Source organism: Sturnira hondurensis, unplaced genomic scaffold, assembly GCF_014824575.4.
Source record: "Sturnira hondurensis isolate 20B ecotype Veracruz unplaced genomic scaffold, ASM1482457v3 Scaffold0021143, whole genome shotgun sequence".
Classification (NCBI taxonomy): Eukaryota; Metazoa; Chordata; class Mammalia; order Chiroptera; family Phyllostomidae; genus Sturnira; species Sturnira hondurensis.
The window spans coordinates 8,947,945-8,963,019 of NW_028093774.1; the positions used below are offsets into that span (position 1 = coordinate 8,947,945).

The 15,075-nt window shown below is 50.7% G+C and overlaps 1 protein-coding gene across 1 annotated transcript in view; it reads right to left on the bottom strand.

The window, feature by feature from the left end:
* Positions 1 to 13,863, bottom strand: part of KCNK13 (potassium two pore domain channel subfamily K member 13) — a 65,004-nt gene extending 51,141 nt beyond the window's left edge. The window contains exons 1-2 of the mRNA XM_037031538.1: positions 13,579 to 13,863; positions 12,102 to 13,115 (exon numbers count right to left, since the gene is read on the bottom strand). Of these exons, the coding sequence (XP_036887433.1) occupies positions 12,102 to 12,441 (340 nt within the window). The 5' untranslated portion in view covers positions 12,442 to 13,115; positions 13,579 to 13,863. The remainder of the gene's footprint in view (positions 1 to 12,101; positions 13,116 to 13,578) is intronic.
* Positions 13,864 to 15,075: the final 1,212 nt, after the last annotated feature.

The window sequence follows — 15,075 nt, forward strand, 5'->3', positions numbered from 1 at the left end:
CACCCGTGATTTTGACCGGTGACAAAGCTGCAGGCGCTGCTCCCGCGACCTCGGGGCTGCTGCCCACATCCATGATTGAAGAAATGCTAGAAGTGCTTGGTTAGAAGTTGGTAAACATAAGGAGGAAACCATTTTCTCATCCAACTATACGGACCTCGCAAAGTCTACCCATGCACCTGGGGCCAGAACCCCCCCACTCAGGCTGGGCACCAAGCAGGAACTCAATCGATTTCGACTAAATGAATTGAATTTTATATTCGACATGAGATGGCACTGCGTTTGGTCCTAAGCAGACAAGAAGGGAGAAGAGACATTGTCCACTGTTCAAAGCCAGGGTGGAATATCTGGACGTCGCCCTTATCACATAGCTTGGCAGGCCAGTTTCTTCAAAACAATAGCTTGCAAAAAGCGTTCATCAGTAGCATCAAACAGAAATCACTGATGGCAAACGTAAATACAGAATCAGGGCCTAGGCATCGATACCAGTTGTCACTCGACTTTGGACTATCTCAGAGGCTCATTTCCTCTCCCAAACTGGCACCATGGCTGAACAAAGCTTGAACCAAAGTCCGACCACTGCAGGGACTTTGGACAAGCTCTTCGCCTCTGTGATTCCACCTTCTCACCCGCAGGATGCGGAAAGTAACAGTCCTGCCTCACAGGACGAAATGTCACGCACCCAGAACGTTTAGTTTAGTAACAAGGAGGAGGAAAACACAGTGCACGTTTGCTGTGCGAATAACAAAATTCTTGCTAATTGGTTGAGAATGTTTATATTTTTAAATTCTCAAAAATTTGGCAGCACCTATCCATAGTTACAATTCAGAGTTCGAATATTAAAATTAACACTCTGCACTCTAGAGCTGGTATAATGGCAAATCCACGGCAAAGGCAGGAAGACATACGGAGACCACAGGCGAGCACTTCCCACGCGTTCCATCGGCCAGTATTATCCGGATGCCAAACCGGATGCCAAACCAAGACAGAGCTATCACAAGCGAGGAAAACACAGATGAAGGTCTGTTTTGAACATAGTCATGCACCACAGAACAACATTTTGGTCAACATGGATGGTATACGACACTGGTTTCCTAAGACTATAATGCGGCTGCAAATTTCCTATCGCCTAGTGACCTCAGAGCTGTCATAATGTCATAGCTGCGTAAGTTCAGCACTTTGAAAACTCAACTCAGGCCCTGGCTAGTGTAGTTCTGTGGATTGAGCGCGGGCCTGCGAACCAGACAATCGTGGTTCGATTCCCAGTCAGGGCACATGCCTGGGTGGCAGGCCAGTTCCCAGCAGGGGATGAATGAGAAGCAACCATACATTGATGTTTCTCTTCCTCTCTCCTTCCCTTCCCCTCTAAATACAAACAAATAAAATATTTTAAAAAAACTCAACTCAGGATCCCTCCAGCGGACCCCCACTTTGGTACCCTGTTTCTGAAAATAGCATCCTCCTCCATGGGACCCCCAAAGGTGTGTGTCTAGGGGCCATTCTCCCTCCTTCCCTCCATGTCTACTAACAATCTTGGGAATTGTTCCCATCTTCCAATTGCATGCCACCTCAACACGTCCCTTGCCACCCACTCCAGAGGAGGCTGTGTGACCTGAGCCAAATTTTTGTTAAGTGTGGCGTGCGAACGTGACCTTGCAGGGCCCTGGAGAACTCCGTCCAGGGGCTCTGGGAGCACAGGGACTTTTTCTCCCGAGTTCCTGGGTGCGACGGATCACGTTGGCCTGAAGCTGCTGGACAACACTGCAGTCTGCTTCTCTCTCTCCACTCAGTGTGACCTGGGGCATTGCTGTGGACCACGCAGGAAAGTACTGAGTTGGCCAAAAAGTTTCAGTTTTTTTCCCTATAATGGATCTAGTTGCACTTAGTTGTCTTTAACTTTACTCGAAACGATTTTGTTAGATTGTATTGTGACACCGCCATGTCAGTGTGCACTGGGAAACACTTATCGAAATTGGTGAATTGTGTGCAGCCATTTTAATATTGAAGATGGAAGAAAATATGCAATGTTTTTGGTGTAATTATGCTTTATTATTCCAAGAAAGGTAAAAATACAACTGAAAAGTAAAAAAAAAAAACAAGAAAAAGTTTTGTGCAGTGATGGAGAAGGTGCTGTGATTGATTGAACGTGCAAAGGTGATTTGCAAAGTTTCTTGGTACAAATGACATTTTGGCCAAACGATTCTTTGCTGTGGGGCTGCCTTATGCATTAGAAGATGTTTAGCAGTGCTCCTGGCCTATTCCCACTAGAAGCCAAAAGCAGGAGATAGATGACATACTCAAAATATCCAAATCAATCAAGTTATTGGTGAAAATGAAAAAATGTGTCTTCTATTTCATGGAAAAAAATAAATGGACTTTTTGGCCAACCCAATAATTCCTTGAAGGCTAATTACCTTGCTGTCACTGTCTGTTTGAAAGCAGAAGCCAGGCTTGGGGAGACTCAGCGGCTGAATTGAAGGGGAAGGTGCCAAAAGGAAGCAGGTTAAGATCATTGAAGAGACAACAGTTTGTGGAGGTGATGTGCTCCCGTTATCCAATGCGAGGACATGAGGCAGGCTCTACAGATGGAAAACACGTAGTTTCAGAAAGTGTTTCCAGCAAACGGGGCACAACAACAAGGCACCAGGGAGACAAGGTGGGGGCGGGGTGTGTGGGGAGAACAGGGCTGAACCCGAGGATGAAAGACTCCATGTCGTCCAGAGAAAGCCGTCTTCATTTAATTTTATTCCTAAACATGAATAATAATGACAAAAGTCTTTTTTTTAATCCACAAGGACATTTTGATAAATTTCATTCTGACCATACTTAAATGTCAAAAACAATACCCATCCACTGTAACCGAAATTAAAGAGAGAAAAATAAAGGGAGTACAGAACAAAAAGGGATAATACAAATGAGACCCACTGTTAAATGTGCTAAGTCCCCTACAAAGAGGAAAGTTTAAAACTGATTTAAAAAAGAATATAAAAATGTGTGAAGTGGTTTACTTAGAAATTACAACTAGAAAGATACTCTAAACCCAGGAAATACATGCTAATATATTACAGAGATTCATCATATCTAAATTTAAAAATAGATGTTAACTTATAAAATATTAAGAGATAAACAAAAGTATTAGTAAAGTAAGTCATCCAAATGATACAATCAGTAACACTGAATTTACATGCTCTGAAACACAAAACTGAAACGCTATTTCGGGTGTGTTCACTAGGCCTGGAGTGTGTTTGGAGATTATGTTCCCTCCCACTCCAGAATTCTGTAACGGAAGAGAAACCCAGCTGGAATAAACACAGATACAAGGATACAAAGAGACATTCAAACAGAAAAGAGAATTCTGGAAAATGCACATTCTCAAATCATGATGTGATAATTTTAGAAATAAACCAAAGCATAATTATCTAGCCAATCACACGAAACCATTTAAAAAGCAGTCTTTTTGAATAAAATTTGAGATGAGGTAGAGCTAAACAAAGAATGGATAAGAATATTTATCTCAAACATGGAGAGCACCTGAATTTATGAGAAACTGCAGGAAAAAAATTGCCTGCCAAACTGATTGGCAGGCAATCATTAAAAAATCTGTGCTATAAAAATCTTTTCTACATGCCAAAAAAATTTAATAGTCAATAAAAAGGTAATGGAGCAGGATAAATATTTTGGACATATGTAGACAAATACATATAACAGAGATAAGAACTTGAAGGTTCCCCTTGGCCCTCAGTACAGCCCTTTAGGCTCCACAGAGAACCCCAGGGCCCTTCGGGGAACCGTTTGAAAACCATGGCCCTGGAGGTCTGTGAGGTCAATGCCTCGTGGTCCTCATGGGATCCTGGGCACGAGGAAAGATCTGAGACATCGATAATGGGGCCAACACGCCAAAGGCTCACAGGCAGAATCGGGAAGTGACTTCTGGGATCAAATACGTCAAACTGGAGACAGAAAGTCCCAGGGAGGCAGCCCATTAGTCGTCATGCTGATGGGAGGAACGCTGCAGCCTTGCGGGGGACTGTGAAATATTGTGACAGGTGATACGAGGCTCTGTATGCATGGATGTAGGGATCGGACCCCTTACAACCTCACACAAGCCCTGAGATTCGGCTAACCAGATCATCTCTGTCTTCTTCTATTGTCCGGAGTCTGCATCAAATAATAAACACGAGCCAGAAAACAACAATGCGTAAAGAGTAGGCTGCCCACGTGACAAAGGGCTAACATCCTTAAAATCTAACGCGCACGTACTCAGTGATTAACACAGCCCCCCTTGCTTCTACCAGAAAACGGGGGAAAGATGAACTCCAAGTATGTACGTAAGTATGTATGTATGTATTTTTAGAGAGAGGAGAAGGGATGGAGAAAGAGGGGGAGAGAAACATCCTTGTGAGAGAGAGACATTGATCCGCTGACTCTCGCATGAGCCCGTCGGGGGACTGAATCCCCAACCCAGGCTTGTGCCTTGATTGGGAATCCAAATGGCGACCCTGAGCTTTGCCGGCTGATGCCCAACCAAGCCACGCCACACCAGTCAGGGCAAAGCGTTTTTAATACATATTTAAAATTAATCAACGTGAGCATAAATCAAAGATGTTCTATCATGAGATTAATGTTGACCTAATCCTAACAATATGCTCCTGTTACACGGAAAACTGCCGGATATAAAATATTATCTATTTCAGGGATTTTAAAATGTACCTTTTCCTGGCGTCAAAGGATCTCTTAAATCAGGATGATCTCACCGTTGCTAGCATCTCAGAATTTAATTGGCAGCATTCTTTCCTTTCTTAATGGTATTTAACATGATGACTCATCTTGGATTCGGTAAAAATCTTTAACACTTTAGATTCAATATAATATGAGTCACCAAACTGTTAACAGTTTGTTCTCCTTGAATGGTGGGATTATGGGTGATTTCTACTTTCTTTTTCATACGCTCTTATGTATTTCCTATCTTCTAAAATGAATGTGTATTTCTTTTATCAACAGCAAAATCTGTTTCTACTTCTGACTTTGTCGCTTTAAAAATGTGTTGTCCTAATTAAGATATTTATGCTCCATCTCAGTTTCCTTATCCCTGGAATGGACCAACTTCTCCGCCTATCTCCCAAAGTTTACGAGCAAACGTTTTGTAAGGTGTAAAGTGCCTATTCCATGAGCAAGACATCTGGTGACAGGTGACCTCCGTTAATGCATCCGTCGGGAGTCCTCTTCGTTCCAGAAACCTGTTCACTATGTTTGATATCAGCTTAGAGCTTCATACAGCACGGTGGTGTTTCCCAGTCTTTTCTCGTTTGAAACGTGATCTAGTGTGATTTCAAAAGCTCCCCTCTCAGCCTTATTTCCATGTAGGAAAAACAAGAGTCTGGAAACAATATTCAGTCCGGTGCCACGTTGGTTTGCACACTGATGAGCTCACATCACACACCTGTCAGCCCAGCTCCTGAACCCTATGAGAACCTCGTATTGCAGAGCAAGGCCACCCAAGTGCTGGTCACCAGCCCCACCTGGGGCCAAATGGGGGCACCAGTGTAACTCTTCCTGCCTCATTAAAACAAATCAAACTCTTGTTGACAATCTGGTGATCTGTCCGAGGGGCTGACTGCGGAGGTGGGGCTCAGCATCTCTTGTGTCTGGGCACCTCAGGGCCATGCACGCAGGGTCGCTTTCTCACCCTGTGCCTGCCGCACATCTGGACAGCGCTTGCCCTGATCACCTGCTACGCCTCCAGCTGGTGAGGAGGTTGCAGGGTGGCCAAAGGAACATCTCCCCTCCCCTCCCTGCCAGCCCAGACACCACAGGTGTGGCCCTGCTCTGAAGCACAGGGGCTCTTATCCTGGTCAGCAACATCACAAACCACGGGCATCAGTGTGCCTACGACTTGCCTGGGTGTTTGCTAAAGAGCAAGTGGGTTCAACTGGTCTGGGCTTGGCCTGCGATTCTCCACTTCCAACGAGGTCTGAGGTGATGCTGACGCCACTGATTCGTGGACCACCTGGGAATAGTGAGCATCCTCGGGGGCGGTCTCAGTTCCAGCCCTATGCCCACTCTGATCATGCATGCCACAAGCACGCTCCCTGTCCTGCCTTCAACAGAGCCTTCTGGGGAAGGTGCTTCAAATTCAATTCAGATGTACTGTATCAGGAGCCCTGCAGCACTGCCCCCAACACCTGCATTTTAACAAACACCACACTTCCCTCAGGTGAGTTCTCATGGACACCAAAGCCTGGGCACCATTGGTAGAAAATTCTAAGTGTCCAGGCTGGACCATGCCAGTGAGAGCTGCACGCTTGCCCTGCAGAGCTCTGCACTCTGGCTGAGGAGTTTCACTGAACAGCACCCCAGCACCCAGTGATGAGGAGTCTCTCTTGCATTTACGGCCCAGGGACTGTGGAGGAGATGACTCACCACATCACCTACTCCCCTTCCTGACGAGCTGTAGGAGAAATCCTTATTCAAGTCTGAAGAAGCTGGGTGTCTTCCAAGCTGCCAGCCTGGAAAGGGGAACCATTTAGTGGTTGCCTTTGCCTCTTCATACTCTGACGACTGCAAAACTGGGAGCCACATTGGGGCTCACTTCTGGCAATCGCACAGGCCCTTTTCATGCCTACCTCTGTGTTTCAATCTGCAGCCCGACTGTCCTATCCTGCTACATTTATCATCTCCCCGATGCTTTAAATCCACCACTCCCAGCTTTCTACTACACTGTCCTCATGCATGTGTGGGTGGGCATCTGTGCTGTTCACCAATAGTCTTTCTTTTAAAGACTTTATTTTCAGACAGAGGGGAAGGGAGATAGAAAGAGAGTGAGTGAAGCATCAGTGAGTGGTTGCCTCTTGCATGCCCCCCACTGGAGACCTGGCCTGCAACCGGGCATGTGTCCTGACTAGGAATCGAACCAGCAATCCTTTGGTTTGCAGGCCGGCATTCAATCCACTGAGCCATACCAGCCAGGGCCCAGTAGTGAGTCTTATCTACTTCTGGACTCATAGAAGGAGTGTGGTGCTCTATGTCCTTGAAGTTGGGTATAGCCATGTGACTTGATTTGGCCAATGAAATGTGAGTGGAGGTGACTTGCATCACTTCCAGGTTGGGGGGTCAATGAATTGCCAGAGCTCCACTTTTCAGCCCTTTCGCCCCCTTCCTGGGAGGTTCTGGGAGCATGAACTGATAAAGAGGGGCCCCAACAACCGAAGGCTGGAAACCTGGGCCACCCAGGAGACCACTGCCCTGGGGGGTCACCACGCCCACAGCGGGTTTTGTGTGTGCCAAGCCAACCCTTACTGCGTTAAGTTACTAAGATTCGGGAGTAACCTAAAGCCTGCCCTGACCACACTATATGCAAAAGACCTCAAATCCTTTCTGAACAGAAGCTGAGTTATAAATACACAGGCAGACACAGAAACAAACTCCCAACAAAAGCCTATTTGAGAGAAAAGAGGTTTATCAGAGGACCATTTATCAGCTAGGCCGTCAGTCTCCTCGGAGCAGAACTGAACATTTATTTACTCTTGCTTCAAGTCTGATCGCCAGTCTCTTTTGAAACCAACATCCCTGAGCGTGTCCTAACATTCTGCTCCAACTTTTTAAATCGCGGTAAAATATACCGAATGTTTACCATTTTCACCATTCGCAAGTGTACAATTCAATGACGTTAAACACAGTCACCGCGTTGTATAACCCCAAGCACTATGTACGCCCCAAACTCATTTCTTCCTCCCCAACAAAAACACCCTGCCCAGTAAACAAACCTCCTCTCTTGCCCCCAGCCCCCGGGTCACCTGTTCTACTTTCCATCCCCATGGAATTCACTTATTCCAAGTACCTCACGTAAGTGGCATTATGTAATATTGTCCTTCTGTGACTGGCTTATTTCATTAAGTACAGTGTCTTCAATCTATCATCCCTGTCGCAGGATACATCAAACTTTTATTCCTTTCTGTGCCTGGATAGTATGCCACTGTATGTACACACGTTTTTTATCCATCCCTGTGTTGGTAAACACTTGGGTCGCTTCCCCCTCTGGCTCCCGGGAACAAGGCCGTGGGGACACCTGCGTGGGCCTCTGCCATCAGTGCTGTTGGACGCACACCCCGGGGACGGAACTGCTGGGTTGCGTGGTGACGCTGCGCGTAACCTTTTGAGAAACTGCAGGACTGTTTTCTACTCTTCTCTGACTTCTTTTTTTTAAAAAAAATATTTATTTATTTTTAGAGAGAAGGGAAAGGAAGGAGAAAGAGAGGGAGAGAAACATCAATGTGTGGCTGCCTCCCACGTGTCCCCCACTGGGGACCCGGCCTACAACCCAGGCATGCGCCCTGACTGGGAATCGAACCAGCAACCCTTTGCTTCACAGGCCCTCGCCCAATCCACTGAGCCACGCCAGCCAAGGCTCTTCTCTGACTTTTAAATCAAAGGCCTCGATGAGACAACAGTTACGTGAAATCCTCCATTACATTTTCCAGAACATGCAGCCGCTGTCCGACGCCATGTTCTCTATGTAACACCCCGGGGGACCCATTTCTCTGAGAGGAACTCCGGGCTGGGCCATGACTGCTGTGGCGCTTGCAACCCGATCTGCAGCTTGAATAGTCATTGCGGGCCCCTTGCCCACGCTGCTTGGAATCCCCTTTATCATGTCTGGTCACACTGGCCTGACCTCAAAGGGCCAGTGGTCGTATCTCCATCACTGGGCTGCCTGTGGGCTGTCCCTGAGAAATCAGGCCAGCAGTGCCCGGAAATTCTAGGCTGTGCTTCTCTGCCCCCACGCAGCTTTGAACCAGTTACTGACCCGTGTGGATGTATACACACTCCGCCCCAGCTCCCTGGCCTGGGATCATTCTGGGGCGTGAGTTTTGCACTGTTTTCAAGCTGCACTTGGGATTAAATAGAGGTATGCCTCGTTTTGTTGTTTCACTTTATTGTGCTTTACAGGTGTTGCACTTTTTACAAATGGAAGGCAAGGCCCTCTACAAGCAAAAAAAAAAGTTACGAACCCCTTTATTTCGGTGGTCTGGAACTGAACCCGGCATATCTTGGAGGTCTGCCTGTACCCGCTGCCCACTCTGCTCCTGCCTAACGGCATACCTGTATGGACTGACTTCCTTCTCCACCTGTCTCCCTTGCACCTGCCAATAAACTGCTTGAACTCCAATTCTTGCCTTGGGGTCCACTCCTGAGCAAACCTAAACTAAGACAGACCCCCTCTCCAGCACCTTCCCATATCTGTGTGCTTCCTTCTCCTGATTCGGAAGTTCTATTTGCATCTTATGAGCATTTTATGGTATGCTTTCCTGTTGCGTTACCTCAAAGTCTTTGCAGAATAAAGGAGAATGGATCCAATTTTTACAAGAAAAACACCATCATGTAACGTTATGGTTAAAATTCAAGCTATAAATGATACATACGGAACACAGAACAGAAAGCCATGCACCAAAATGTTAATAATGGTTAACCTAGGGTGATGTCATTGCAGACGGCGTGCCTTCTTTAGACTTTATTTTGTGAAGACCATGAACTTTAGTTCCCTCATCTATGAAATGGAGATGACCACACCTACCTCATGGAACTGTGTTGGCTGAAATTACGTGTGACTGGGATGCAGGGATCAGCTGCATGACATATTCACACAACAAGCTGTGTGTGCCTAAGATGTACCCCAGTAAAGGGTAGCAAGTGCGTTATTACAACAGCAACGAATGAAGCAGTTTAAAAGGAAATCTTAGAAATGTAAAAATAAGCCCATACTTGTATCATGCTTTGTACTTTGTAAAGAACACTCCTTACAGGAGCTCACTGACCTTCACAAGAACCCTGAGAAAAGGGGTAGGCTTAGGAGCGGGGAAGGGCCCGGCCTGAGACAGGACTAACGTCTACTGCGCAGCTACAGTGTGGCCCGCACCACGGCAGTGCTCTGCCGACGTCTCCGACTAGACGCATGGGGCGCAGAACGGCTCAGGCGCCTGCGCAAACCACAGGCACAGGACCCCCAGCGCCAGCTCCAGACTCTCTGTCCAGGCTTCCTTCCGTGCGGCCCGGCTACATTATTACATCTGCACCTCCGACCTGCCCACCCAGCCAGACATTCTCCGTTCCTAAGGCATCGATGTTCGCCAGCCTGTAAACGCACTCCAAGCCCTCCTCCCTCCGTGTCCAAGGGGAGAACCAACGGGTGGTGTGTGGGGCAGGGGAGGATTTAGCCCCCCAGCCTCCCAATGAAACCATCCCACATAACTATTAGCCCTAAATAAAAACTCTGTAACACCTTCTATGCAAACGTAGCAGACTCAGGGGAGCTCCACAGTAAACCTGCCAACCACTTGCTCATCCAAGTCGTCCCTGCAGGGAAATTCTGGGCCTGTCTTTGGAGACACCCAGGTGACCCGATGAGGGACTTGAGGGAATTCTGCTAGAGAATTCTGCCAGGAGAGAGCCGTGGAGGGGATTACTCCTCCCCTACCCCCTCAAGGCCCGTGTTCGGGACATCATGGAGAATGCTGACAGTTTTTCATGCCAGACACCCAATCGGCGTGGGGCCTCAGTGACCTGCTGATGGGCAGCGCCACCTGGGATGGGGTGTGGGGGTGGGGCGGGGGTAAGACAAAGCACTGCGGGTCCCCAAGCATGCAGGCCTCTCCGCCTCCCACTCCCTAGCTGCAGCCCTGCGCTTCTAGGCTGACCTTGGGAAACCTTTCTCGCCTAATCAGGCCTGCGGCTAATCTGTTATACTTCGTGCTCCTGCTGGCAGAACGTCTACCCGAGACGGCCATGCGTGGGAGCTTCAAGGAAGTTCACCTTGTCACCCCGCCTCCCTGACAGCGCTCCCACTAGCACAGGGCCATAGCTGCAGAGCACTCGCACCCTGGGAGGTTTGCCACTGTGAGCCTTGCTGCTGTTCCTGGCCCTGGCAGCTTGGGAGCCACGGGCTCTCAACAATGCCTTTCAACCCCCCTCCTCTGTGCTTCACTCTGTCTTCAAAATTTCCACAGCATCTTCCCCAGCCCCCCTGTAACTTGATTATGTTTCAAGGGTGAACAATCTTTCGGGGTATGGTGCAAAGACACCCAGCTTTTTCCTCCTACTGGGAATAAAGGCAAACTGACCGTGGCCATGCCGCACTCTTGCTCCAAAACTTTCAATGGCTCCCAATTGCTTCTAGATGCTTCTAGCTCCTTAAACTGGCGGTAAAGGCCCCCCTGCTCCACCCCATTAGCCAGGAGGCCTTTTTCACAGCCTACTCTACAGATCAAGTTCATGGGGTCCCTGAATGCAATTCTTTCCTCTTCCAGAATGCAAAACCCAAGTCGTAACTAATACTATGGGCTCCAGCCCAAAGGTCATTTCTCTCCCCCATTCTTCCAGGTAGGAGGAAACAGTTTCCCTCCTCATTAGCGTTTTGATGAACTTTCAGTCTGGTATTCAATCTGACTTCCTCTGTAAGATTGAAATCAAGGGCAGATTCTTTTTAAGTCTGTGCCCCACCCCTTCCACCCAGTGCCTTGTGTGTGGCACTAACTCAGTAAACGTTTATAGGTTCCCGCCCCAGTTCGTTAGCTTTCTCCCGAAATTTCTACGAACTCAAGCAATGTCTCCTCAACTAGACTGAAAATCTCCCACAGCGGAGTGTCTGCAATTTTCGGGTCCCTGGAGTCTGCGGGGGATTTGTTAACCGCGGATTCTGACTCAGGAGGTCGGAGGAGGGGCCAAGGTGCTGCAGTTTTAACTAGCTCCCAGGTGATGCGAAATGCATCCCATTTTCGAGAAGCCCAGAAGCCACACCACCCGCGGGACAGGCAACAGCTCACACCTGTGCAGCTGGCCGAGCGGTGGATGTCCTTGGCCGAGCAGGGTTGGGAAGCGCTGCCCTCCCCGTGGAAGCGCCCCTCCAGGAAAATGCCGGCGAGTCCTCCGGCCCCTCCACCCCCCCCCCCCGTGCGGCTCACGTACCTATGGTGGACACCACGGTGCCCACGAAGTAGAAGGCGCCGGNGAGCAGGGTTGGGAAGCGCTGCCCTCCCCGTGGAAGCGCCCCTCCAGGAAAATGCCGGCGAGTCCTCCGGCCCCTCCACCCCCCCCCCGTGCGGCTCACGTACCTATGGTGGACACCACGGTGCCCACGAAGTAGAAGGCGCCGGTGAAGTCCCAGCGTGGACGGGTATTGTCCATGCGAATGCCGGCCTCCGACGCCTCCTCGTAGTGGCGGAGGAAGCCGCGTAGCTCCTCGCGACTTAGGTTGTGGCGGCGGCTGAAGTTGGCCAGGCGCTCCTCCCAGCGCTGCTTGGCCTGGCGCTCGTGCGCCAGCTCCAGCGCGGAGAAGACCGCGGCGCCGCCCAGCAGGTACAGCACGATGAGCGCCGCGAGCAGCAGGAAGCGCGCGTTGTCCTCGTTCAGGTGGCCCGGGCCGCAGCTGCAGCCGCAACCCCGGCCGGCCATGGCCGGGCCCCGGGGAGCCCCGCGCCGGACGGCCGCGACGGCGAGCGGACTCTGGCCCAGGACCCCCGGAGGTCGGGGCTCAGCCGAGCGCTCAGCTGGTCCGCGGCCGCGCGACCACCGGCTCGCTCATGCCCGCTGAGCGCTTCCCGGCCCCGCGGCTCCCGGGCCGCCGCCGCTACTGCTCCAGTGGAACCAACCCCCCTCGGCCGCCCCGACTCCTGGTTTCAAATCCGGCTTCTCGCCGCCGCTTAGTTCTCCTAAATGCCGAAGGTTCGAGCGAGAAGGTGCGGAGCCCGCTTCTGCTTGGCACAAGGATGCGGGGTTGTTTCCGCCCCGGCGCCCGGCGCGGCTCGGACTGGGGAGGGGGGCGTGGCGCGTGTTCAGGGTGCACACCTGCGAAGGTGAGTGTCCCCGGGAGCGAGGGTCGGGGGGCTTCGCAGGCTGGAGGGTAAGGGGAGCCCCGCGGCCTCCACCCCTTTGACCATTGCCTCTAGAGACCACGGCTCTCAGTCCCCGGGCTCTGCAGGTGGATCTGCGATGCTGCGTCCAGGTCGCGGCGTCTCTCGCGCCCCTCCAGTCACCGGCCCCACTGTCGGGTCTTACAGGCTGGAACAGGTCCCGGGCTGGCGCACCGACAGAGGGACCGTGCAGAGTGGTGATCGCGGGCCTAGGGGCTGGAGGAGGAGACCAGAAAGGGAGGTTGGATGAAAGCGCGGTGGAAGTTAGGGGCATCTCCCCCGGGCAACCTCCCTCGCCTGGCCCCGGCCCAGAACGCCCTTGGCCTCTGAGTCCTGCGCGGGAGCGTCCTTGGCCCGCACGTGTCAGCTCCGCGCGAGCGAAGCGCGCGCCGCAGACAGCGCCAGGTCCGGAGAGGCTGTGGAGGACTGGGGCCGGAGGTACCCCACGGCCAGGAGACCTTGACCCCAGAGAGTGTCATCTCTTCTACCCGGACTTGGCTGCCTCAGTGCACTCCAGACATTTTGCGCCCACCGGGCTTCGTCCCTCACCCCGTGCAGACCAGCGGCAAGACCCCTCACCCCCACGCCCGCCCTCTACGCCCAACAAACCAGTAAGGGCCTACCCCCGAGCCCCTGGCATCCAGAGAGCTACGGAGTTGCGGTCCCACTCGAGTCTCACCTCCGTAAGACAGCCCCTCTGCTCCACTGTTCCCAGGTCCCCTCCTCTACCGAAGCCGCGCCCTGCAGGGCGGCGCGGGGTGCAGGAGCGCACGCCGAGCTCTTCCTTGGTTTGCTCGTGCGCTCCGAAGCGGCAACAGGTGGAGCTGCGCGGCCGCCCGCGCGGGAGACTCCGCCCTGTCTCCTACCTCTGGGCCGCGCGGGGCCGCCCCAGAGCGGGTCTCCGCCCGCACAGGCCCGGCTTTCGGCGGGCCCTCAGGGGCTGCGGCTCCCAACCCCGGCGCACTGATACCCGGAGTGGGTGCTGGAGAGGCGGGTCCAGCGCTTACTGGGCTATGTGGGCGCCTCCCGGGCCAATAGAGGGCGCTCCGCCCCTTTCAGGCACAGCTCGCCCGCCGCACCTGTGTACCCAGCCTCCCGCTGCCCCTGTGAAACACCAGCCCCTGGAACGGGGAAGTGAATATAGATACATAAAGGAATGGATACACGGGCATCTTCAAATTGGTAAAAATTTCACCGCCTCCCGAGAGAGTGGTTCCAGGCTCAAGGCCCAACCCACCCACCTACACTCCCCAGGAGTAGAGAATAAAAAAAACAGCCTGGATTCCAGGATTCTGCCATTGGCAGCCCAATGCCGCGGATATTACTCAGTTCCACGATGTCCCTCTTCTTTAGCCTACTGGGGCAACAGCGTCAGGAGGGGAGTGGCGACTGGGGCGTGTGCGGACACCCTGGATAATTCCTGCGACGCCTGCTCCCCACCATTTTATTATGAAAAATTTCAAACAAAGTTGTAAGAAATTTACCATGAACACGCATATACTCCCTACGACGGTAAGTTTTGCTGTATGTGCTTTTTTATGTATCTACCCATCTCTCTTTCTGTCCATCAACCCATCTGGCTTTAAATGCACTCAGAGTAAGTTGAAGACATCAATCCACCCCCACTCTCCCCCAATACTTCTCCCTACACATCATTAGAGTTCAGTATTCATTTACAGATTTTTTTCCCTTTGGGGTAAAATTTACACCCAGTGAAATGGGAAAATCTTAAGTGAAACGTTAGAAGAATTCTGACAGATGTGTACACCTTTGCAATTAAACAGCTACCAATCCAGTCTGTCAACCTGTTAATTTTTTTTCTACCACTGATTGGTTTTGCCTTTATAGAACTTGGTTTTGCCTGTCCTGGATCTCCATATAAATGTAATCATACAATTATGATCACATTTGTGTGTTTGTGTAACGCACTTTTTAAATATCCATCCATGTTACGGCTTAGAATAATTTGACCCCTTTTCCCTCCTTTTTTTTTTTTTTACTGAATAGAGACTAGTTTTATTTACTTTCCTATTGATAGAAACCAGGGCTCTCAGAAATTTTCTGTGACCGTAAATAAAACTGCTAGGAACATTCCTGTGTGTTTGTGGATGTTTTTGTGTCTCTCGGGTAAATACCTGGGAGAGGAGTTGTTGAGTCATGGGGCAGGTGTGTACTT